General features: G+C 36.7%; 1 protein-coding gene across 5 annotated transcripts in view; it reads right to left on the reverse strand.

The window, feature by feature from the left end:
• NF1 (neurofibromin 1) overlaps positions 1–26,505 on the reverse strand; it is a 266,110-nt gene that overhangs the window by 83,028 nt on the left and 156,577 nt on the right. For all 5 annotated transcript variants that reach the window (XM_055317047.1, XM_055317054.1, XM_055317038.1 and 2 more), the window contains 2 exons: positions 24,746–24,892; positions 20,640–20,750 (listed from right to left, as the gene is read on the reverse strand). In XM_055317047.1, coding sequence (XP_055173022.1) covers positions 20,640–20,750; positions 24,746–24,892 — 258 coding nt within the window. The remainder of the gene's footprint in view (positions 1–20,639; positions 20,751–24,745; positions 24,893–26,505) is intronic.

Consider the following 26,505-nt stretch of genomic DNA (forward strand, 5'->3'; position numbering starts at 1 on the left):
AAAGATTACAACTTGCTGCAAACTCAAATGAAAGCTCAAATGATGAAAGCTCAAATCATTTTTAGCATCAAGTACCTTCAATAAAGGTATGTACATTGTTATTTTAGATATGCTATTCCTCAACTAACAGACTACAGTACAGGGTAAGCATAACTTTTACATTCACTGGGAAACCAAAAAGTTTATTTGATTCACTTTACTGTGATATCTGCTTCATTGCTGTGGTCTGGAACTGAACCTGTAGTATCTCCAAAGCAGGCTGCTTGCTGGTAGGCCAACATATTGTATTAGTTAACTTTAGCTCCATGTGGTCAGTTGCTATCAGGATTGTTCCCCCAACTAATCTAACCAGACAAGCTCTTTTCCTCTCTTTTAAACAAATAAAACCCCCCAAACATTCAATAATTTCCCAAATCTCAGAATACAATCTAAACTTTATTTTTTAAAGATTTTATTTATTTATTTATGAGAGACACATAGAGAGAGGCAGAGACATACACAGAGGGAGAAGCAGACTCCCCACAGGGAGTTCAATGTGGGACTTGATCCCGGGACTCCAGAATCACACCCTGAGCTGAAGGCAGATGCTTAAGCACTGAGCCACCCAGGCATCCCAATCTAAACTCTTAATATGGTTTACTTATGGTCAGGCCTTTGCCTCTCTTTACAGTAAGTAGCATCTTCAAAATTTTCCAGCTCCATCACTGTATAGTTCAAGCAAAATATCTGTCCTTCTGGTTGACCAGATTCTCTCTTGCCACCCAGCTTTCAAAGATACTGCATGTCCTCTGTGATATATTACTTTCCCTCTTCTTCCCCTGGCAAACTCTTATTAACCCTTTTTTTAAAAATTTTTTATTTATTTATTTATGATAGTCACAGAGAGAGAGAGAGGCAGAGACACAGGCAGAGGGAGAAGCAGGCTCCATGCATCGGAAGCCCGACGTGGGATTCGATCCCGGGTCTCCAGGATCGCACCCTAGGCCAAAGGCAGGCGCCAAACCGCTGCGCCACCCAGGGATCCCTTATTAACCCTTTTGATTTCAGTTTAGATATTATACCCTTTTAGGAGTTTTTTGACCATTTGACCTGAATTTATAAATAAGAGAATGAATTAACACAGATCAAAGGTATATAACTGGTAGGCTACCAATGACCTACTTAAGACAGACCAAGTCAAACCTTTGAAAGTCTTATTCTACAGTCTGTTTCTTCCATTAGGTCAAAGTAATAGCTTCAGAGTCCACAAAAAGGAGAGATCTAAGAAAAGTTACAAATGAAAGAAGGGACACCTGGGTGGCTCAGTCTGTGTAAGCCTCTGACTCCTGGTTGTCGCTTAGGTCATGATCTCAGGGCTGTGGGATCAAGCCCTATGCTGGACTTCAGGCTCAGCAGGGAGTCTGCTCTAGATGCTTTCCCCTCTCCCTCTGCAACCACCCCCGCACACTCCACTCTCTCTCTCTCTCTAAAATAAATAAAATCTTTTTTTTTTTCTTAAAAAATAAAAGAAGATTTGGCTAGGCGGCTACTTAGAAATTAGCTCTGGGCAGTGTGAGTTACTTATGGAATAACTCAGAGAAAGGTTAATTCTAATACCTGTGAACAACTTAGTACCAGTAGACTGCTTAAGGGAAACCAGCCAGGGAAACAGAAACAAATGCCACCTCAATGTTAATGTATTAAGCAGATTAGTTTGCTTCACGCTTTGGAAAGTGTTGTGCAAAGTGAGGTTTTAAAGAAGCTTAACTTAAAAAAAAAAAAAAAAAAAAAAAGCCATTTTGGCTCAAAGCCCCAACTCCATTAAACATGTTTAGGAACTAGTGGAAACATATGCTCAATACATCCATTTATTTTAATAATCATAATACTGTGGCTTGGTATTATGAATTTGCTAGTAGCTACTGTTGAGATCAAAGCACAAAAACTAAACACATATACACACACAGTAAAAAGAACAAACTACATAGTTCTTTTCTGAACAAAACAGTTCTAAGTGTACATGGTGGTTTATCAGGAAGAGCATGAGAAGGTTTTCTCACCTACGGCCTAAGTTGTTATCTCGGGCAAGTGATTCAATGTATCTTCTGGTAAAAATCTAGTCAAGACCATGTATCCTACATGGGTATTTTTACGAATACATTAAATCATGTTTATTAAAGCTACATAAATATTTTAAAGATTACTGTTCTCCCTTGTTTAAGAGATTCTTGGGTAATTACTAAGATCAAAAATGGAAATGACTGAATCCATATATGTAGTTACACTTCAAATAACTAGTTTACAAGGTCTGTCACTTATTTGTCCCATAGAAAGTACAATTTGGCAGTAATAAAATCAGATACCTGAATAATTCACATAGGTATCTCAAAGGCAAGTAGCTCATAAATCTGATGAAATATTCAATACCAGGAAACGTAGTTTTTCACTTTGTTACTTAGTTGCCCATAGTCACCATTTAAACAAACTTAACACTTCTGGGAACTGAAGGAACTGAAATGGCTGTCAACAGAATGGTTGTCCTTGCCTCAACAAAAAACTAAGATTAATGGCTTTTCATTGAGATAGAAAAAAACAAAACAGTAAAAGAACACAAAGATGCCATCACTACAATAACTACAGGGAAGGCCCTCATTTGCCAAACAAAGCCTCAGTGACCGCCAGTGCATGTAAGGCACTTTGCAATGTAAGAGTAACTGGGGCACAGCCACACCCATTTAACGGCTCCATTACTTAGCGAACAGATACTCCACCACGTCTCCTCAAGCAGATGACAAATAAGCAATGTTTCAAAAGAATGTCATCTATTGGTAAGTTCTAGTATTTCCTCATGGTATGGCTTTTCTACAATGACTACATGAAATCTTTCTTGTTTTAAGAAAGTGTATACTTGGATGAAGTGCTTTAAGTCTCTTGCCCTGACTCTAAAAAAACAATAAAAGCTGTAGGACATGAAGTATGAACTTTGAGACACAGTAAAGTTTCTGTAAAGCGCATTTAAATTAATCAAAGCACCAAGGAGTCACATGAAACTAGTAAAACATCTTCATATATTAATTATGAGTTGACTATAAGCAAATTTTAATTTTTAACATGAATATCACACATGATACAAATATTACTGAGTCATTTGTAAGTCACATAAGAAAAATTTCATTTTAAACAAAAACTATTATTACTAAGCTTGACATTTTGTCTTGTTTATCAAAAAAATTTCAAGTATGAAGATTTTCCTACCGTATCTAAATAGAACATGCTTTAGACTTTGACAGTCCTTCCAAAAATTATTTCCTTTAAATGTTGTGCTCAAAGGCAGCAGGATTTGACGTACATCACCTCTAACAGTGACTCTTCTGAAAGGAATAATAGTCACTTGGATCTATTTATTCTTAGATACTGTTTTAGAAATTTTCCATGTTGTTTTATATAATCAAACCTTTTTAAGACATTTTAGGATTATTTCAAGGATCATATACTTCCACTAAAACAGGTGAACCACAATTCATTAAAAACAACAACTGGTGGGGTGCCTGGGTGGCTCAGTTAACTGTTCTACTTTTGATTTCAGCTCGGGTCACAATCTCAGGGTCATGAGATCGAGCCCTGCATTAGGCTCTGTCCTCCCCCATGGAGTCGGCTGGAGATTCTTTCTCCTTCTACCCCCCAACCCCCAACTCATCTCTACTCCCTCTCTAAAATAAATGAAATTTTTAAAACCTGATTTTTTTCATAGCAATAGACTGTGGCCACTGGCCGTATTATTGTGTAGTATATGTCAAGTCACAACTACCAGATTTTTCAGAATCAATCACTAAATCATCTTTGATGAGTAAACCAAAGCCTTGTTTCACTAACATCCAAGGTCACTATACTTCTATAAATAAAGTATCACAGAAAACAAAACCACTAGAGAAATCTTTTGGCTCAATTCAGAACTCCAATTCTAATCACTATTATTAAATCAAGTCTTCCTTCAAATTACAGTCATGTGTGTCTATAATTTAAACTGGCAATTAGTCTTAACACTATCACTGAATTTTATATATAACAATTAAAAGCTAGGTTGATTTATTAAGTGTTCTATGAATTGCCACATACTCTGCTAGATTCTCTGTATCTAGACAAAGACATCGAAACCTAGGAGCTAAAAGTCTAAGAGGTAAACAGAAAATTTATATTCTATGCACCTTTAGCTTCACTGCAACATTATTTAAAATAGCCAAGGGGCACCCCAGTGTCTCAGTCGATTAACTCACTCTTGATTTCAGCTCAGGTCATGATCGCAGGGTTGTGGGATTGAGCCCCACACTGGGCTCCATGCTCAGCAAAGTTGCTCTGCTTAGGATTCTGTCTCTCCTTCTCCCCCTGGGCATGTACACATACTCTCTCTCTCTCAATCTTAATCTGTATAAATCTTAAAAAATAAAATAGCCAAGACATGGAAGCAACCTAAGTGTCCACTGATGGACAAACAGATTAAGAAAATGTTTCTCTCTCTGTCTCTGTCTCTCTCTCTCTCACACACACACACACACAAACACACACACGGAATATTATTCAGACATAATAAAGAAGTAAATCTTGCCATTTGTAACATGGATGGACCTTGATGGCATTATGCTAAGAGAAATAAATCAGAAAGAGAAGGCCAAATATCTTATGATTTTATTTACATGTGGAATCTAAAAAAAACAAAAAAGTAAACTTACAGATACAGAGAACAAATTAGTGGTTGCCAGAAGCAGGGGCTGGGGGTTGGGTGAAATGGGTGAACGTGATCAAAAGATACAAATTTTCAGTTATAAAATAAGTAATTCGGGGAGGTAATATACAGCATGCTGGTCATAATTAATAATATTGTATTGAATATCTGAAAGTTGCTAAAAGAGTAGATCTTAAAAATTTTCATGACAAGAAAAAAATTGTCACTATGAAAAGTGATAAATTTTAACTGGACTTACTGTGGTAATCATTTTGCAATATACATATAAATACTGAATCATTTTGTTGTATACCTGAAACTAATATAATGTTATATGTCAATTATATCTCAATTTTTTAAAAAAGGAAAAATTATATTCTAACATGGTCATTGTTAAATAGTAATAGAATATGCAATGGTTTAGTAAGGAGGCATTTTAACCAAAATTTGCCTACAAAGGCAGAGGAGAACAAATGTTGGATGAGGTTGTGGAGAAATTTAAATTTTTGTACACTGCTGGTGGAAATGTAAAATAATAATGCTGCTTTGGAAAATAGTTCGGTAATTCATCAAAAGGTTAACATTAAGTTACCAAATGATCCAGCAATTCTACTCCTTATATACCAAAGAAAGTAAAAAATATATATCCAGACAAAAATTTACACATGGCATGTTGCTATGAATGTTTGTAGTAGCATTACTCATAATACAAAAAAAAAAAAAAAGGAAACAATATCCACTAACAGATGTTAACGTTAACAAAATGTGGTATGTCTGTGAGATGGAATATTACTCAGCTATAAAAAGTAATGAAGTAATGATATATGCTACGACTGCATGAATCTTGAAAAATTGTATAAAGTAAAGGAAGCCAGTCACAAAATAGTATATATTGTATGATTCCACTTACATGAAATGTCTAGAAGAGGCAAATCCATAGGGATATGGATGCCAGGGACCAGGGGGTAGTGGTCAGAACAGGGAATAACTAATGAATATGGGGTTTCTTTTGGGGGTAAATGCCTAACTTAGATATAACTGCACAACTCTGTAAATATACTAAAAACCACTGAATTGTATACTTTAAAAAAGTAAATTTTAGGGGTGCCTGGGTGGCTCAGTTGGTTAAATGTCTGCCTTCAGCTCAGGTCATGATCCCAGGGTCCTGGGATTGAATCCCACATTGGGCTTCTGGCTCAATGGGGAGCCTGCTTCTCCCTCTCCCTCCCTGCTCCCCATGCTTATGCTCTCTTAAAAAAAAAAGGTAAAAATTAAAATATATGAATTCTATCTCACTAAAGCTATTATTATTTTTTTTAAAAACTTGCCTAAAGGGACAAAGGTCAGGTTACTGAGATGGGTCTTGAATCAAAAGTAGGAGTTGGCCCTATTTTAAAGGATGGGCATCCAAGGTCAATATTAAGATGGCCAGTATTGCTGAAGCACAAGGCTAGGTCTATAATATAAAGTTTGGACCATCCTTCTACAGATGTTACTACACACTTGTGATGGCTAGTTTTCTATTATTAAACTTAAATGACCAATTGAGACAAATAGTTTTAGGACTTCTTTAACCACTGTAAGAGTAATATAGAGAATGGTCGTTTGGCATTCTGAGTTTTCTGAGTAGACTTTGTGTCTCTGCCTGCTCCTATAGTCTTCTTGACAACAGCTCTGATGATACCCTCAGCAATGTACCATGAATATCCTTTCCTAAGGACAGCACAGAAGAAAATGAGGCTTACTTAAAATGACATCAATGATTGCAGCAGCATCAGATTTCCAAAATAAGGCCAGCATCTTGCTTTTTACTTAACCTTCTGCTTTAGTTCAGCAACCTTGCAACTAATATGAGCAGTATAAAAGATTATGAAGAGACTTATATGGGATGCTAAGGAACAAAGGCTTTATCTTGCAAGTCAGTGGTTTTGTTGAAGCATGGTACCATACGATGGGGTGGTATAAGAAACAGGCATTTAGAGGTACTTGTGTGGCTCAGTGGTTGAGTGTCTGCCTTTGGCTCAGGTTGTGATCCCGGGGTCCTGGCACTGAATCCAGTCTTAGGCTCCCTGCAGGGAGCCTGCTTCTTCCACTGCCTATGTCTCTGTGTCTCTCTCTGTGTCTCTCATGAGTAAATTTTAAAAAAGGAAAGAAATAGGCATTTAATAATTCTGTATTTCTTTTTACTATTATCTTTTGTTTACTGGTTTTCTAGTTATAGCAATCAATACTCATTTCCTATTTATAGAATAATATAAATTTTACTTTAAGAAAAAAAGTCCAAAAGAAGCCAATAAAAAAAACTGAGACAATAATAGAAGTTTTGAAGAAATGGCAAAATCCCAAAAGTGGTATATAAATGCCTTACATATGAAAATTTAGCTAACAGGAGCACATAAAAGGTTTTATCTGGAAGTAACATTGGTCATATTTTAGAGTGATAATTCTGGCAATATTGTGGAAAATGGAGGGGATGGAGTAATATCCTGGTGACAAATAATTCAATTAGGAAGTTGTAATAGCCTAGACCAGAGGTGAGCAAGCTATGGTCCACTGGTAATATACTGTCTGCATGTCACATGTGGCCTGTTTTTGTAAGGCTTGAAAACTAAGAATGGTTCTTACATTTTTTTTTTAAAGAGCTGTTCAAAACAAAGCAACCCTTTCCCCCACAAAATAGAAAGAACAAGAAAAACTTTGGCTTGTAAAGCCTAAAATATTTACTACTTGTTCCTTCACCAAAAATGTTTGCTAATCCCAGCTTCAACAACTGATTTAACTGCAAACTGGGATTGTAACATGAGGATAAAGCAGAAAAAATTTCTGAAGAAACATCAACAAGACTTAATAACTAATCAGTTGTATATGGTTAAGAGCAGGTAGATGTGAAAACTGATGTTAACCACATTCAACTGATTAGTCACATGAAGCCTTACATTTAAAGCTCAAGGCAGATGGAGATACCATTATCCAAGGGAAGGAAACAGAAGCAGAGTCTCTCTTAAAAACTAAATCACGGGGATCCCTGGGTGGCTCAGTGGTTTAGCACCTGCCTTTGGCCCAGGGCGTGATCCTGGGGTCCTGGGATCGAGTCCCACATCGGGCTCCCTGCGTGGAGCCTGCTTCTCCCTCTGCCTGTGTCTCTGCCTCTCTCTCTGTGTCTCTCATGAATAAATAAAATCTTAAAAAAAACAAAACAAAACAAAACTAAATCACTTTTTTCATTGGCAACAAAAAAATGAGAATAAATGAAAATAAGCCAAAATTGGATAACAGACTTACAGTATTAAAAAATTAGGAAACAAACTTGCTCAGACAGACATTTGCTCTTGAAACATGTATTTTGCAACTAAGGGGAAATGTGTTATTTTCCCTATTTTAGATTTCTAAAATGAAAAGGCTGATATTTTACCATAGAAAAGTGCTAACTACAATTCTAAAAGGCATCACATTTCAGTCTAACATAACAACAGCCTGCTTATGTATATTTGCATATCCACTTTCTCAGGAAGCTTACAAATAGTTTTTTATTTTTTAAGATTTATTTGACAGAGACAGCAAGCAAGAGAGCACAAGCAGGGGGAGCAACAGAAGGAGAGGGGGAGAAGCAGGCTCTCTGCTGAGCAGGGAGACTGATGTGGGGTTCGATCCTAGGACTCTGGGATCATGACCTGAGATGAAGGCAGACACCCAACTGACCAAGCCACTCAGGTACCCCAAATAGTTTCTTTACAAGTAATTGTCTACAATGAAAGCCACTTGTGCTACACACCCCTGAAATGTTTTAAATGTTCTACTTTTAAATACAGGTAAAAGCCCATTAGTAGCATGGTAAAGATGTCAATCCTGAAAACCCTAAATGCTTTCAGAACTAGCCAAACATACATAACTTTCAAAGTTTAAAAGTTCAATAGATATGAGGCATAGGTGCAATAAGCACACATGGCATATTACAGAGGATTATCTTTTAAAAAGCAAAAAGCGTTTCCACTGCCAACAGTGTAACTGCTACTCAAGAAAACATTGAAGTGTCCTATTCATGAGACAAAAACCAAAGAGAAAAGTTACAGAAAGATAGGGCCTGTTTCTAGAGTAACATTAAAACTGCAACTTGAGGTCAGCCCGGGTGGCTCAGTGGTTTAGCGCCACCTTCAGCCCAGGGCATGATCCTGGAGACCCAGGATAGAGTCCCACGTCGGGCTCCCTGCATGGAGCCTGCTTCTCCCTCTACTTGTGTCTCTGCCTCTCTCTCTGTCTCTGTGGCTCTCATGAATAAATAAAATCTTTTAAAAACTAACTAAATAAATAAATAGCAACTTGAAATTCTCAAGAAATTGCTACATAACATAAAATCTATGAGTACTAAGATGATTTTATAAATAAGACCACTTTCTCCATTTTTTATGAGTTTTGAAATAATATGTGAAGGTAGAAAGTTCTAGAAACCAAAAAAGTGGGGGAGGGGGGAGGCCAATTCAAGGTAATATAAGTATGTAAAGGAAGATACTGCTCTTATAATTGCTTGCTAGTTCCAAAGTTCCAATATTAAATACAAGAAATTTAGATTTCCCAGATAAAAAATTAACAACACAGTTGCTATTCTTATGTCAATCCTGGCTACTATTTACCCAATGCTTACTATATGCTGGGCACTGTACTGAATACCATTTGAATACCACAATTAGTACAATACATCTATGAACTTGGCACAGATCCCACAATCCCTCCTCTGAAACCCCTGGGACAAGAAAGAGTTCAGAATTTAGAACTGTTCAGGTTTTTAGGAAGACAATACAGTGCATATAATGTTTGTGATAGTTTGGGTTCCAGCAGGAAACAGGTGGCACACAAGCTGGGATGGATATTAGAGAACACATATAAAGGAGAGAGAAGGGTTTACCCTAAGAGCTCTAGGAAAACTATAAAAGACAGTGAGATTGTAGACCTGAAGGAGGAGAGCAGGGAGCAGTTACCAGACACCAGACATACACAGGGCTGCTCGGCAAAAACTGCTATCTTCATGGAGGGATGCAGTCAATCCACAGTGACCTTTCAGGAAGCAAGCCAAAAGAATACATTATTTCCCATAGGCCAAATGAAAGTGAATGAGGAGAGAAGCTGCATGCTATCTTCCACAGAGGTCAGCTCTCAGGGAACAACAGAGTGGAGAAGTAGAGGGAACCATGCTGGAGAGGCAAAGGCAAGTTATCCAGCACAGTTGTAGGAGTCAGCATCAACTCCTACAATGCCACAATGTTGAAATAACCCTTGACAAAATACAACAAAAGTTTATTTCTTACTTGTATCAGGTCATCCAGTAGTTCAACACTGTCTAAGACCCCCTTGTCAACCCTCTGTTTCTAGAGGGTGCTGACAGAAAAGAACAAGATGGAGAGTGGTGAGGTCTGGAAGGGACTTACACCAGGGGAATCTACATTTTGCTGCCCGGGACACAGTCACACAGTACCACCTAACTGAAAAGATGCTTGGAGTGGTACAGTAATGTGCCTGGAAGGAACAGGAGAAACATAAATATAAGTACTAGTTGTATCATATCTTCTGTAACATCCGCACAAACTGGGACAAATATAGATAGTACTAATAACAATAATGAAAAGCTTCACACCAATGCAGGTTAGTTATTTCTACCAAGTAAGTTTTGGTACCAAACTTTTTTGGGCAAAACTTTACGTTTTCTGAGGATTTTGGATCTCAGAATTGCAGGTAAGCAATTATGAATGTGCATTATGATTCATATACAAATGAAGAAAGCTCTCAAATAGAGATGGGACTTCAACTGAGACCTGTGACTGGCAACCTTACACTTGGGAAAACTGCAAATGACCAACTGGCTCTTATTACTTTCGATATCATTAATGATATCAGCCCTTGGACATGAAGAAATAGGAGATATTGCCATAAATTCCAATGTTTATTTTGTCCTATTCTGTACCAGCACTCATTGTGCTAGCAGGTAAAGGGGATATAGATAGTTAGAGGTAATACCTGAACCATGAAATGCCAGAATATGGTGGAAGAAAGATTAGGAAACATCTAGAGTAAAAAGCAGACTTGACCAGTACTCTAAAAGTATGAAGTCTTAAAATGACTGATTCTGAAGTGTAGAATTATGGAAGGCTCACATAAAAGATACTGGAATCAGATTTAGAATAAGCACAAAATTTTGAAAGAGAAGATGTACTTTGAGCATACAGGGAAGGCTGCACAGAGACTGGAGGTGTTTAAAGGGCTAAATAATGAATGGCAAATGATTTTTGTTTAGGAGCATCTGAGTGCTAGGGAGTTCAGAGTTTTAAATTTTACTTAATTATCATCACGAGGCCTGGGCAGCTTAAGATTAATAACAAAAAGAAGATAGTGAGGAGTCCAAGGTTGGACAGCCATTTAGCTAGGTAATGATAGAATTAACTGAGAAAGAGATTAGGAGAAGAACCTGGGTTTAAAAATAGGTGAGGGGAATTTTGGAATTTTAAATTTTTTTTAAGATTTTACCATGCAGGGAGCCTGATGTGGGACTCGATCCCAGGACTTCAGAATCAAGCCCTGGGCCAAAGGCAGGCGCTTAAACCACTGAGCCATCCAGGGATCCCCTAATTTTTAAATTTTAAATAAGTTGAGATTCAGGTGTCTGAAGCATCACTAAGGAATTATCTGTGCATTATGTGAGTACTCTGATTTATAAATTTCTACTCCAGTTGCTAAGAGGCTTTTTATGTTGACTTCTAAGTCTAATCATGCTAACCTCGAGTGAAGTGAGGTACTCTATTGCATGTACCATATAAATAAGATGTAGCAAGCACTGGTTCTATTCATTCAGGAGAAAAATAAATCTTTATGGCAACGTAAAACAAGTGAGGAACATGTACTGACTTGTACTTCTGCCATTTATGTAGCAATTTCCTTGTATGTCAACACCACGGTTCACAGCCTGCAATTTTTAAAGACTGCTGGCCAATGTGATGAAAACATTAGCACAATACAACTGAACTTCCCTGCATGCTAGTTATTAAGGAAAAGAAGTAATCGAAAGACAAAATTAAAAAAAAAAAAAGACAAAATTCCTTTAAAGAATATACTTAAATGTGCTTCAATGTGGGTGTTTGATGTATTTAAAAAAATTTTTGTTGGGAAAGGCACCTGGGTAGTTCAATCAGTTGGACAACTATTTCTTGATTTTGGCACAAGTGTGATCACAGAATGGTGGGACTGAGCCCCACATAGGGCTCTGAGATCAGCAGGGAGTCTGCTTAACACTCTCTTTTTCTCATTCTCTTTCTCTTTAAAATAAATAAATAAATCTTAGAAAACCTTAAACAAAAAAAACCCTTTGTTGGGGCACCGGGCTGGCCCAGTCCATACAGCCTGTGACTATTGATCTCAGGGTCATGATTTCAAGCCCCACCCTGGTGTGAAGCATACTTAAAAAAAAAATAAAAAAAAGCTTTTTTAATGCAGTATGACAGTATCACTTTCATATGCAACCTATTCTTCTTCCTAAATTATTTTTAATACTTCAAAATAACTATGGTCAGAAACCACCTATAAACATGTACACAAGATGCTTTAAGAAAAATAAAGACATCTATCTCTACTGTACTTGACTTTAAGTCATGATAATCATAGCAGGCAAAATAATATATTCCTCTAGTTAGTCAATCGAGTGAAGAAACTAACTAATGAATATATAGATAAATGGATATATTCCCTGGGTTCTTTATATAAGCAAGTCGGTTTCAGAAAGACTTTATCTGATTCCTTGATCTCTGCCAAGGTCTGTTTATACTAGTTGTTTGGAAAACACCCAACAGGATATTTTCAAAGAGCAAACAGCAGGTCAAGTTCAGAACATGTGACTTCCTTACTAATTATATTTAAATAGCATACAGTAAGAAATTAGAGTCCCTACAAGACCCTGGAGAAAGCCTGAATTCTTAATCCTCAAAGAAAAAACATCAAAAGGTAATATCAATTTGAAATTTTTCTGAATTATATATTAGAATCAAATGTAACTTTTAGGATATATAGGATTTCCAAAATTAAAGTTTCAGCTTTAAGTTTAACAAAAGTAAAAGGCTATTTAACCATGACCAACATGAGCTAACTGCATTATTTCAAAAGTGGCAACCCATTAGATTTGAATGTAAGGTAAGAGAAATTTAGCCTTACTGTAAAAATGGTTTACTATTAAACTTTTGGTCTACATCTATATTATGCTTTTACACTCCATGTCTACTAAAAAAATTCTGGACTAAGAGTCAGACTCAAGTTCTAATTCTGGTCATTTTTAGATATGCATCCTCAGGCAAGTTATGCCCTTTGTCTGAACTCATTTGTACAATGAAGGAATTGATATTGATCACTCTAAATTTTCCTCTATCCTAAAAACTATGAAATTGTGGATTTTTTTTAAAAAATTTATTTAGTTAGTTATTTGAGAGAAAGAATACAAGCAGGTGGAGCGGGACAGGGAGAAGCAGGCTCCTTGCCAAGCAGAGCGCCCAACTTGGGGCTCAACCCCAGGACCCCAGGATCATGACCTGAGCCAAAAGCAGACACTTAATAGACTAAGCCACCCAGGTACCCAAAAAACTATGAAGGTGTTAAACCAAAGACTGGCATTTCTCCAGTGCTAAAATGAGGCTTCCTTCAGTTTTTCCCTCTTTAAAAAAGCTAGTTCTGGGGTACTTGGATAGTTCAGTCGTTAAGCATCTGCCTTTGGCTCAGGTCATGATCTCAGGGTCCTGGGATGGAGCCTTGTGTTAGGCTCTCTGCTCAGTGGGAAGTCTGCTTCTCCCTCTCCCTCAACCCCTTACCCCTGCCCTTTCTCTTTTTTATTTTTTTATTATTATTTTTTAATTTTTAAAATATTTTATTTATTTATTCATGAGAGACACAGAGAGGCAGAGACATAGGTAGAGGGAGAAGCAGGCTCACCATGGGAAGCCTGATATGGGACTTGATCCCAGGACCCCGGGATCACCACCTGAGCCAAAGGCAGGTGCTCAACCACTGAGCCACCCTCTCTCTCTTTTTTAAATTTGTTTTTATTGAAGTTCGATTTGCCAACATATAGTATAACACTCAGTGCTCATCCCATCAAGTGCCCTCCTCAGTGCCCGTCACCCTCTATCTCAAATAAATACAATCTTTTCTTAAAAAAAAAAAAAGCTACTTCTTAGATTTGTGTTCAAAGTGTCAATAAATTTCTAAAATTATTTTGAAACAGGAAAACAATGTTTAAGCTATTATTCATCAGCCTGTTCCTCCTGTTTGTTACTAATACTTCGGTGATAAATACAACACTGATAACTTCAGGGTCTGTGACAGACTTGAATCTCAAGTTGAGCCTGCATTCTATGACAACCCCAAATTCCAAGACAACCTTGAATGCTAACACAATCTCGAATTCCAAGATAACTCCAAATCTCCATATAACCTCAACATCCAAGACAACCTCAAAATCCAAGACAACTTCATATTTTCAAACAATGTTGAATACAAAGATGACCTCAAATATCAAGACGACTCTGAAAACAGCAGTGAGCCCAAAGACAGGGACGACTATGAAAAGTGGTAGCACAGCAGTGAACCCAATGGACAACCTTCACTTTCTTCTTTCTATACTATGTTTGCTGTTTTGTGTATGCTCAAGCTGAAGTGGACTTAAAGTGTCTGCATTCCTAGTCCAGTTCATTACTATCTGCTGAATTACTACAAGCACACTAAGAAAATCAAGTATCTTTCAACTCCTTCTTAGGATATTATCATTATTCTAGCTTAATAAGGTTGTAGATTTTAATTGTGGAAGTTTAATTATCACCTTAATATAATGATTTCTTTCCTTATAAATGCTAAAACAAGCAAAATACCACACGTTTGCCTTTTAAATATTTGCAAAATTGAACAAAAACCCAGATTTTTACATTAAAAATGTCAGAGAAAAAATTATCTCGGTGATGTTTAACCAAAGTATGTGTGTGTGCGCGCGCGCGCGTGACAGACAGAGGGGGGGATTAGGGATAGGTAATGAGGACTGGTGTGTGCTATTTTTGTATTATTTTTTATTAAACAAATATGTGCTAATCTATTTTTTTTTTAAGATTTAGAGAGAGAAAAAAAAAAGATTTAGAGAGACAGAGAGGGCACAAGTGGGAGGGGCAGAGGGAGGAGACAGAAGCACACTGCACACTGAGTTTGATCCCACAACACTGAAGCATGACCTGAGCCAAAACCAAGAATCAGCTACTCAACTAACTGCACATCATCCAGACACCCCAACAAGTGCTAATCTTATAAGGAAATATTACAGTACTACACAAGATGTTACCTATCTATGTCACCGTATTTCATCAAAAACAATGTTACAGTAAAAAAAAAAAAAGTGAATTCTGTTGGTTTTTTTTTTTTTAAGTTTTTCTTTTTACTTATTTAAGTAATCTCTACACCCATCTTGGGGCTCAAACTCACAATCCCAAGATCAAGAGTCACATGCTCTTCCAACTGAGTGAGCCAGGTGCCCCAATTCTGCTAACTATTGTAATTCATAAATAGCTGGTCCAATGACAAGATTATCTTGCTCTGAGTAAATCTTTGTCTGGTATTTGAAAAAGTCATTTGTAAATTAGATGCCTAGAATTCAAAATTCTTCCCTATAGAAATATATCTCATAACTATTAGAGAGTTTCATGTTGGTCTACAAATGTTGATTTAGCCCAAAAACCTCATTCCTAATTTTAACACTGATAATAACCATGTCATCAATAGTACAGTTGTTAAGGTTTGAAACCCAGCTCTGATTCTTAAGACTGTGCCACCATGAGTTAAATACATGACCCAGTGGGATCCCCAAACCTCAGGAATAAACTGACTACAAACAAATCACTTTGGATGCCTGTTGAATATATATAGATTAGGCTTCTCCAAGAGGTTCCAATTTGGTAGCTCATGGTAAGCCGGGGGTTGTTTGCTTGTTTTAATTCTCCAAGTCACTCTGACAGCTAGGTCTGAGAACATCTAACAACTTCTCTTAAGTTTCAGTTTATACACAAGTTAATCATTGTTAATAATAATGCCTCAGAAAGTTACTGTGTTAAATGAAAAATTCTATCATATGCACAATTTGCCTGATGCAAAGAAAGCACATGGTAAATGTTAGCTGTTTCCATTATTATTACTACTACCACCCCAAAAACAATTGCCAGGTATCACAACATTCCTAAGAGGAAAACTCTTCATTATAACTTTTAGGTTTTTATACTTTTAATTTTTCTTCAAAAATAACCTGTGTTCCTGGCAACAAGTCAAATAATACAGAGGTATATAACAAATATTATAATTGACCTCTACCTCCTCCAATCATACTTCGTAAGTAAGCAATGTGAACAGCTTAACGGTGTCTATTTCCACACACTGCTCAGTCTGTATGTGCTTGTGCACACATACTTATATGACAAGTGTCAGCCTTCCTTCTGGCTCTTTATAAAGCTGCAATGGAGGACGTCTGTTACTTTCACCTGCTCAGAACCACTTTTCCTCATCCTGGTATCTTCAATTTTTCATTGGGAAACCCTGCCCCTGGTGCCCTCTCTTCCAGTTCATGCAATTCAAGTAGGACTGGTTTCACCACTGAGCTCTAGAGATGAGTGTATGATTCAGGCCTAGACAATCAAGACATTCCATCTCTCTGCCACAGTGATTGCCTCAGGAATTGGCATGTGACTCAAGCCAGGCAGTAAAACTTTCCCAGTACCTGCTGGGAAAGACATCATTTTCCCTCAGTTGGTAAGCTGAGAACATAAAATATTGCTGGCCACAGGAAGAGCCTCCCAGGAATTAAATCAACCCAAAGGAAAAGGAGTCAAGAGACAGAGAAGACAATGTTTTCCGAAGACACTGTTTAAAGCTCTGCCCACAGTCATGCAAGAAGCCAGATCATCTCTTGGTCTTCCAAGGTACATGTATTAAATGAGTCCGTTTTCATTTACACAAGTTTGAATTTCATTTCTGTCACTTGTAACAAGCAAAATAAACTTCACAGGTTGCACAGTATCCCATAATATAGAGGTATCATTATATACTCAATAGTTCCCCTTTTGAAATATAGTTACATTGTTTTCATTTTTTTTGCCATCATAAACACAAGAGGGAATAGCAGAGAAAGATCATAAACTAAATTAATCAAAATTATGGAGCACCCTGCATGGTGACTACAGAACCTGGACTTTATATGAGGAATCAGTGGTGCTATGTAACACACCTGTCCCTGAGAGAGACAAGAGGAGATTTGTACTAGAAATTGCCTCCAGAAGCAGTATTAGGATGACCTGGAAGAAGTTATCTGGGGATTAGAAAGTAGGAGGATTATGTTGCGTTAGTACAGGTAAAAGCTAATAAGAGTCTCAGGAATGGCAGTGGGAGAAAAATGCTCTCAAAAGCAATCTTCAAGGTGCCTAAAAGAAATACTAAACCATTAAGATCCAGTTATTTATTTATTTTTAATAGATTTTATTTATTTATTCATGAGAGACACACAGAGAGAGGCAGAGACATAGGCAAAGGGAGAAGCAGGCTACATGCAGGGAGATCCCAGGTCTCCAGGATCACACCCTAGGCCGATGGCAGCGCTAAACCGCTAGGCCACCTGGGCTGCCCAAGATCCAGTTTTTAAAACAAAAATTATAACATATACCAAAGGACAACCCCTGATAAAAGAATCACAGTAGGTGGTCATTTTGAATCACATAATGGCCAGCTAGAAGCAGTACTAGACTTACGCAGCAGCCAGAAATATACTGGCTGACCAGCACCTAGCATGAAAAGTTTTGCCAGTTCTTTCTTTCTTTCTTTCTTTCTTTTTTTTTTAGATTTTATTTATTTATTTATTCATGAGAGACCCACAGAGAGAAAGAGGCAGAGACACAGGCAGAGGGAGAAGCAGGCTCCATGCAGGGAGCCCGATGTGGGACTCGATCCCAGGTCTCTAGGATCACACCCTGGGCTGACGGCAGCACTAAACCACTAAGCCACCAGGGCTGCCCACCAGACAGTTATTTTTTAGCTGAACCACATTCTCTTCTTGAAATTTGAAGTAAGCAGTGCTGAGGTATTGAAAGAGTTAATAGCTGTGGCTAAAATTGAAAGGACACAGAAAGAAAAAGTAGGAAACAGAGTTGTATATGAAAAAACAACAGAGAGTCAAAGATTGTAAAATGGTTCCAGAACTGATAGCCACATAGTTCTGTCTACACCTGGGCAGGCTCTGCTGTGTAATTCATGTTTTTCCTGAGGCCTATCTTCCTGAAAAAAGAAGAATCTCTTCTTTGCAATAACAAAGGCCTAACAATGTAATTGATTGGTCAGGATCCCATAGCTAAAATCTAGACTAGGTGACTGATAATGAGGAGGATAAAAGAAAAAGTAAGAATTTAAAATGATTAGTGTTTCTAGCATGAGAAAGAGTAATGATGTAACTGAGAAAGAGAGTATAGTGTGAAGAAGATTTGAATATATACTGAATTAAATTCTGTACATTTCAAGTCTGAAATGTCTGTGGACTATCTATAAGGAGAATGGAATCCACAGGTCAAAAAAAACTAATACATAGTAGTCTAAGCCATAGAAACAAAGTAGTATCAAAGGAGAAGACAAACCCAAGTGCTCTTTGACAAAGCTGGCTGTGTAGAGATAAGCCCTTTACTATATCGTCTTTTGGACTTGTACAGTGGAGGAAATGGGCCTCTCTCTGCTCTGAGCGAGTATGTGCTCAATCATCTTGGAGCTAAGACTTCACACCAGGTGAAAATGAAGGCTGAGAGAAGCTCCAGTAGGTCTAAATGAAAAGCTCAAAGTACTGAAAATCTGAAATTGGAAGAGTCTTATCTAAAACAAAAACAAAAAAGAAAAGAAAACCCCAAACATACTCTGTACAGAACTTTTTTTTGTTTTTTAAAGATTTTATTTATTTGACAGAGAGAGAGAATAGAAGCAGGAAGAATGGCAGGCAGGGAGGGAGGGAAAAGCAGGCTCCCCACTGAGCAGGGAGTCCAACTCAGGACTCGATTCCAGGACCCTGGGATCATGACCTGAGGCGAAGGCAGATGCTCAACTCACTGAGCCATGGAGGCGCCCCTGTACAGAATCTTAAAAGTCTCAAAACACTTTATGGGAGAGGTAGACAGGATAGTTTTTGTAAGTCTTTTGGCATAGAAGAAACAGATTTAAAAAATAAGGAGATGATGATGATGATATATAACAAGACTGTCTAAAATTACACAGCTAATAAAGCAACAGAATTGAGAATCCTTAGCACTCTTAAGTTACATGTTCTAGGTTTCCATTTCCAGGTTTCCTGGAAATCTCACTGATTTAATACAACAGAGGTTGCCTGCCTCGGCCCACCCTACTTTTCTTGGCCTTTTCTAGAATCTGCAGAGAAGGAACACAATTTTACAGTTTTTGATCTGAAGAAAAAAATCTAGCTTTGAGGTTTTCCAGAAATCCTTGCTACTTATAAACTAACAAGAATTTAAAGTGGGAGAAGCACACACATCTATCTGCCTCTCTAACACTTCACTTTTAATTACTTTGACAAAATAGGGAGGGTCAATATATACTGGTTGCATTAAAAGTTGGGGTTGAAATACAAATATGGTTCACCTCAATTGAAAAAGAAAATTAAAATTATTTTAGGCAATTTAGAAATGAGAATTGTCATAAAAGTTGGAGAGAAGACTTTCAAGGCCAATGAAGAGACGTTACTCAAGAGTTGTTCAAGAGGAAAGCTCTCAGGGTAAATTCAAGTTCTGTAACACCCAGTGCTTGGGACTCCTTGGTCTTAACCCTACATAAATTGTTTGATTAAATGCGTTTCCCACCTTCCACATTCCTTTCTTCAGTCCTCCACCACTATTTCTCAGCCTCTATTTATTCCCTACCCACTGATAATCTTTTGCCCCCATGACCATTCAGTCTACTGACATAATTCTTCAATTTATGTTAAATTCAGGAAACTTGGAAAGATTAATTCCTACAGCTACTGAATAGCAAAACTAAGATTACACATAGTCCTGAAATTCTAAAAACCAGTGTTCTCTTTGTTAATACCACACATATTCTCTAAGGGTCAACTACCACCAATTTATGTTATCATCAGGAAGAAGTAAAACTCACCAACTAATATCACAGGTAAGTTCTCAAAAGGAAGGTAGTAGGGAGGCAAGAAAGAAGACAATGGCAGAGAAAGCAAGGCAAGCCTCATACCTATTGTTAAGAAAGAGCTCACAGCATTTTCAGAAAGGTTTTCTAGGAACTAGCCTGGACTGAAGACCCCATGAAGAAAAAATGTTTTTTCCCAGGCTGACACCTGTGCCACCTTTACAGAAATTTCCCACAACTTCTCTGAATTAATTGTTAAATCACCCTGATGTTGTCATATACAGCATATTACTGAAAGTTCTTAGAAACAGACTCTTATTAAAGTTTTATTTCTGCTTAAAAAGAAATGTTCCTGATTGTCATGTTGTAGATACTATTTAATCAGAACACACCTAAAAACAAAAGATACTTTGTAATTTTTTATTCTTGGTAATTAATCCATTGTAGGAAGTATAAAAAAACTGACATAAGAAAGAAAAGCCAGGGTGTTATTCTGTATGCTGGTAAATTGAACACCAATAAAAATTAATTTAAAAAAAAAAAAAAAAGAAAGAAAAGCCAAGGAAACAGGTCCCCTGAAAAGCAATTTCTAATATGTCACACATCACTTTGGGACAGGATGGCTATTTATCTGGCTATATTCTTCCAGGTAAACTTGTCTTCAATTCCAGTATAGTCAAAAGGGAAAAAAAAATCAAACTTGCTGTCTACCTTTGTTATTACTTTTAAACTCTGTTAAGAAAAACTAAAACATAGTATTTCTTACCTCCGTGCAACATAATAAAATATAGGATTCCCAGCTTTGGAAGTCCCTGCTTGGTAGAAAATACTTAATGTTTTCAAAGCCTTGAACTCTTCTTTTTCATGTACTTGATGCCTGCAAGAAAAAACAAAAACAGAGTAACTCATTAGGCTTTATACTGTCCACTGAGAATTTCTAAAAACCCATGATTAGAACTATAATAAAATATATAAAAGGACAAAATATTTAAAAAGCAAAATACTTTCTGAAGGGTAATTTTACAACAAATACCCAAAATTTCAAGGTGTTACTCTTTGAAACACAATGAGTAGTTCTTAAAACTAGGCTAAGAAAAGTACTGGGCAGTAATATTAACTTAGGATGTTTTTTTATCATGGTATTTTTTTCTAGAAGCCACTGGGTTTTTATCTATTTGTTTTTTAAGAGTTCAGTATATCAATCTTTTTTTATTGGTTTATGATTTTTGAATAATTAAAAAGGCCTTCCTTTGTACATGTTTTCTTCTCCATGAGAATTTATCCTCATGAATGGTATAAACATCTTTTTCCAGATGGTCACTCAGTAGTACCAACACCATCTATTAAAAGTCCATTCAATGGCTAAAATTAAAAGCACAAAAAAATAAAATTAAATTAAATTAAAAGCACAAGAAACAAGTGTTGGCATGGATGTGGAGAGAATGGAACCCTAGTGCACTATTGGTGGGAGTGCAAAGTGGTATAGCTACTGTGGAAAACAATATGGCAGTTCCTCAAAAAATTAAAGATAGAATTACCATATGATACAATAATTCCAATACTGGGTACCCAAAGAAAACATAACCACTAATTTGAAAAGATAATATGTGCCCCTAGTTTATTTTAGTTATTATTTACAATAGCCAAGGTATGGAAGCAACCCAAGCGTCCACTGATAGATGAATGGATAAAAAAGAGCCGGTGTAGACACAGAATGGAGTATTATTACTCAGCCATAAAAAATAATGAAATCTTGCCATTTGGAACCACACAGATAGAACTAGAGAGGGAAAGAAGTCAGAGAAAGACAAATACCATATGATTTCACTGATATGTGGAATTTAAGAAACAAAACAAATGAACACAGTAAAAGGACAAAAAAATATAGAAAGCAAACTGGTTGCTGGAAGAGAGGTGGGTAGGGGAATGGAGAAAATAGGTGAAGAGGATTAAGAGTACACTTATCGTGATAAGCACTGAGTAATGTACAGATTTGCTGAATCACCACATTGTACACCTGAAACTGATGTAATATGTTAATTATACTTGAATGAATGAATGAATGCAAATCCCAAAACTTAAAAAAAGTCCATTCTAGTCTCCCTGATTCTGAAAGCCACTTTTTATCATGTATTAAATTCCCGTATGTATTTTAAAACATTTCTGAAAAAGCATGATTTGATTTTTATGTATTCTGCTGAACACTCAGTGTGTGTAATTAATTTGAAGATTCATCTCATTCAACAACCCTGGGACATGTTCATCGTTGTCTCTTCAAATATTACCTCTTCACTATTCTAAGCTCCATTTCTGAGACACCTATTTCACATGTTGGACCTTCTCATTCTGTCATCTGCATCTTGTAACTTCTTTCCTATTTTTCACTTCTTTATCTCTCTGTACTAACTATATATTGGTAATGTACTCAGAAATTATCTTCTAGCTATGCATTTTAAAAAATAAAGTTTTTATTTTTTTAATATATTTTTTAAATTTTTATTTATTTATGACAGTCACACACAGAGAGAGAGAGAGAGAGAGGGGCAGAGACACAGGCAGAGGGAGAAGCAGGCTCCATGCACCGGGAGCCCGACGTGGGATTCGATCCCCGGTCTCCAGGATCGCGCCCCGGGCCAAAGGCAGGCGCTAAACCGCTGCACCACCCAGGGATCCCAAAAATAAAGTTTTTAAAAATATAGTTCCCTGGGACACTTGGATGGCTTAACAGTTGAGCATTTGCCTTTAGCTCAGGGCATGATCCTGGGTTGGGGACTGAGTCCCCCATCCGGCTCCCTGCAAAGAGCCTGCTTCTCCCTCTATGTCTCTGCCTCTCTGTGTGTCTCTCATGAATAAATTAAATAAAATATTTAAAAAAAAAAATATATATATATATATATTTGTATATAGGTTGTATTATCTCAGTCCATCATGTTGCTGGTACCAGGTCACCATTTGTTTAATATTAATGGAAACAACCCACATATCATTTGATAAGAGAAATAGGTACACATGTGTATAGATAAATGACTATCTGGCTATCTGTCAGATGTCAACTGCATTATTTCTAAGAGGTGAATATCTTTAAGAAGAGTAAATGAGAATTTTTTAACTCTCCTCTTTAGATTTCTCAGTTTTGAATAATTCAACAATTTTTATTTTTATAGCTGAGAAAAGTATAAAGTATTTCTTTAAAACAAAAATGAGTCTCAAAGAGCATCAGTGGGAGCTAAGAACAAAAATAACATTTAACATTAAACACTATATACCAGATACTGTTTTAGGTGTCTCACACATTAGGTCATTTACTCTTCAAAAGCACAGGTTATTTTATAAGGGAAGTTAGGGTCTTAGGTAAGGAGCAATAAATAGATTTTCTTAGAAAAGTGGAAAAATGGCTTGGATCTCCTCAGTAATGTCAAATAAAAAAATAGTTTTATATTTTTGTACTATGTAATTTTCAATGAGGTAATATGAAAATTTTGCGTGAAAAATATTTCTCTAATCACTTAGGAATAAACATGTTACATGGAAACGAATACAATACAGCTAAAGATAAAAATTAAGCTAGAAAGGAGATTGTTATATACCCACACATTTTTTTTTTTTTGAGAGAGAGAGAGACAGAGTGTGACAGCACAAGTGGGAGGGTTGGAGGGAAAGAGAGAGAAACTCAAGCAGACTCTGTGCTGAGTATAGGGCCCTATATGCAGCCCTGATCTCAGGATTCCAAGATCATGACCTGAGTTGAAACTAAGAGTTGGCCACTTAACTGACTGAGGCACCCAGGTGCCCCATGTATTCACACATTCTGTTAATGGTATCAAAGAGTTGGAGTCACATGCACACAACTATGGCCTATATGTAATATGATCAATAATAGGCACTTATAGTGCAAGGCAATTATATGCAAATCTCTAATGTGAATTAATTTCTGAATGTCACATTCTGCTTTATTATTTGTTTCTAGCACATATTATGAACAAAACATTTCATCCACAATTGCTAATGAAGCACTCACTAAGTAAGCGTGAAGTACGAGGAAAGGTACTTTAAAGACTCAAGGATTCAGCACGCTACCTTCACTGTAACATCATAAAAGTGAATGTCTAACAATGAGGATCTTTTACCTCACAAACTATATCCTTTTTTTTTTAATTTTTATTTATTTATGATAGTCACAGAGAGAGAGAGAGGTAGAGAGAGAGAGAGAGAGGCAGAGGGAGAAGCAGGCTCCATGCACCGGGAGCCCGACGTGGGACTCGATCCCGGGTCTCCAGGATCGCGTCCTGGGCCAAAGGCAGGTGCCAAACCGCTGCACCACCCAGGGATCCCATAAACTATATCCTTCTAAGTGAGATTCAAAACAAATGTCCACAGAAATTTTATAGCAATATTGAAATACACTGAATTTTCTGAGTCTCAATATGAAAGAAGTTAAGAGCATTAGCTTTTGGGAGCATTCTGAAAAATGTCACAGTGTGGCAGAAAGAGTTCAGAACTTTAGCCACAGGATCTATGAATTAGGGTGGAATCTTGGGCAAATCAGTCACTCACTTTGACCTATAGCATCTCCTTTAACTATAATTATCCATTGTCCCTTCTAAGTATTAAGTGCAAAACTACCTCAAAGCAACATGACAAATTACCATTCAATAAGATACTATTATTTTTATAAGTAAATCAAATATAAAACAAAGCACATGTCAACAATATATAAGGTAAAAAAAAAAAAGTGGGATCCCAAAATATGAAATGAGGTCATTAGGCACATCTTTCCTATTAGAAATACAAGTCTACCTAACAAGTGGCCTGGTGGTAAATCTTGCACCTCAACCAAAAGAAAGCAATTATTATTTTAACATGGTACTTTACCTAGTCATAAATTCCTCAAACTTTGAACTGGTAAGGTTAAGGCTGGACCAGTGTGTATCTGCCACAGGTTTGTGCTCTGGAGGACCCAGGTATGCAAGGAGTGTTGCCATCTTATCGAAAGGTCGTCTTCCAACAGCTTTGTGATCCCTAGATACAGCAAACTAGTTAGAAAAAAGTAGCAGTTCACATTTAGCAGTACACATTGCTTTAGATTATCACCGGTTGCTTTTCTTCTTACTGTCAGCTGGTGGTTCTTGATGATTTGTAAACAGCACCAAAAAGACCTCAAGGGTTGTTGAGTGTACATGACCACTTCCCAAACTACCAAATTTACATTAAAAAAATTCTTTTTCTAGTATTCTTAACCCATTACCATTAAACAAGTAAAAATAACATTGTGATCCACTTTTTCACAGGGTAAAAAGAATCCTTCTTGAGAAAATACTCTTTACAAAATGGAATATATTTGTCCCTGATATCAGATCTCTGCTTAACCAGTGTAAATATGGATTTTTCAATAACTATTAAGCATTTAAAACTACATAAGAATAACAAAATACTATTTCACAAGTGTCAAACCGGCAAAAAGTATGAAGTTTACTAATGCGAACTTGGGTGAGGATATGTACACAGTGGTATTCTCACACAGTGCTGATCAAAATGTAAATCAGCATGTACATTTTAAAAAGTAATATGGCAGTATCTAGTAAAGTTGGCACTGTGTGCAGCCCAAAACCGAGCAATTACATATTTAGGTAATACACAAGGAAACAAATATGAAGGATATTTATTATATCACTATTTAAAATAGTGAAAAACAAACCAAATATCAATTAGGAAATGTGAAAATAAATTTTGATATAATCATCCAGTAAAATACTGACATAAGTTAAATAAATAATAAATCTCAGAATACTGTGTGAAGAGATTATATTCAGTATATATAGTTTCTGTAAAATTTTAAAACACACAAAACTGTGTTGTGTGTGTGTGTATATATATACACATACATATTTCCTTGTTTAGTCAGTTACAGAGGGAAGTAATATCTTTTCCCAAAAATAAATAAAATGTTATAGAGATCTGAAGTGAAATCCGCAAACTAATGTCAAAGCTAGGTGATGGATACGGGTCTATGTTATATTATGGTCTATACTCTGTTGTACGTTTGGAATGTATATTTTTAAAAAAAAAACAACCTGTAACCTCAAACTACATGAATATGTATGTGAATTATATAAGAGAAATGAATGCTTGCATTTAAAGGCTCCACAGTTTATTTTAGTGTGATGCAGATAAAGCATCTTCAATCTTTCTCCATCAGGGCACCCATAAGCCATGCCCACATCACCTTAACCCATTAACAATTCATGAAGGATTAAAATGCTCTCTTAAACCACCATCTCCTAATAAGTTAGTCTTAGATTCATGGTCTTCTACCACTCTCATGAATGAGCAAATAATTTTCATTAGCATTTAGGATTTTCTGGACTCATTTCTCATTTGTTAGAGAACTCCTCATGCACAGGAATTTAGACCCTTTATAAACATACACAACTAGAAAGGACAGCAAGGGATTCAGGCTACAAAAGACTTTAACTAAAAACAGCTAATAAAACAATACCCAAGTTAATACTTCCTAATTACTGTTTTCTTTTTTTTTTTTAAGATTTTTATTTATTTACTCATAGAGACACACAGAGAGCGGGGGGGGGGGGGGGGGGGCAGAGACACAGGCAGAGGGAGAAGCAGGCTCCATG

The sequence above is a fragment of the Nyctereutes procyonoides genome, unplaced genomic scaffold (assembly GCF_905146905.1).
Source record: "Nyctereutes procyonoides isolate TBG_1078 unplaced genomic scaffold, NYPRO_anot_genome, whole genome shotgun sequence".
Classification (NCBI taxonomy): Eukaryota; Metazoa; Chordata; class Mammalia; order Carnivora; family Canidae; genus Nyctereutes; species Nyctereutes procyonoides.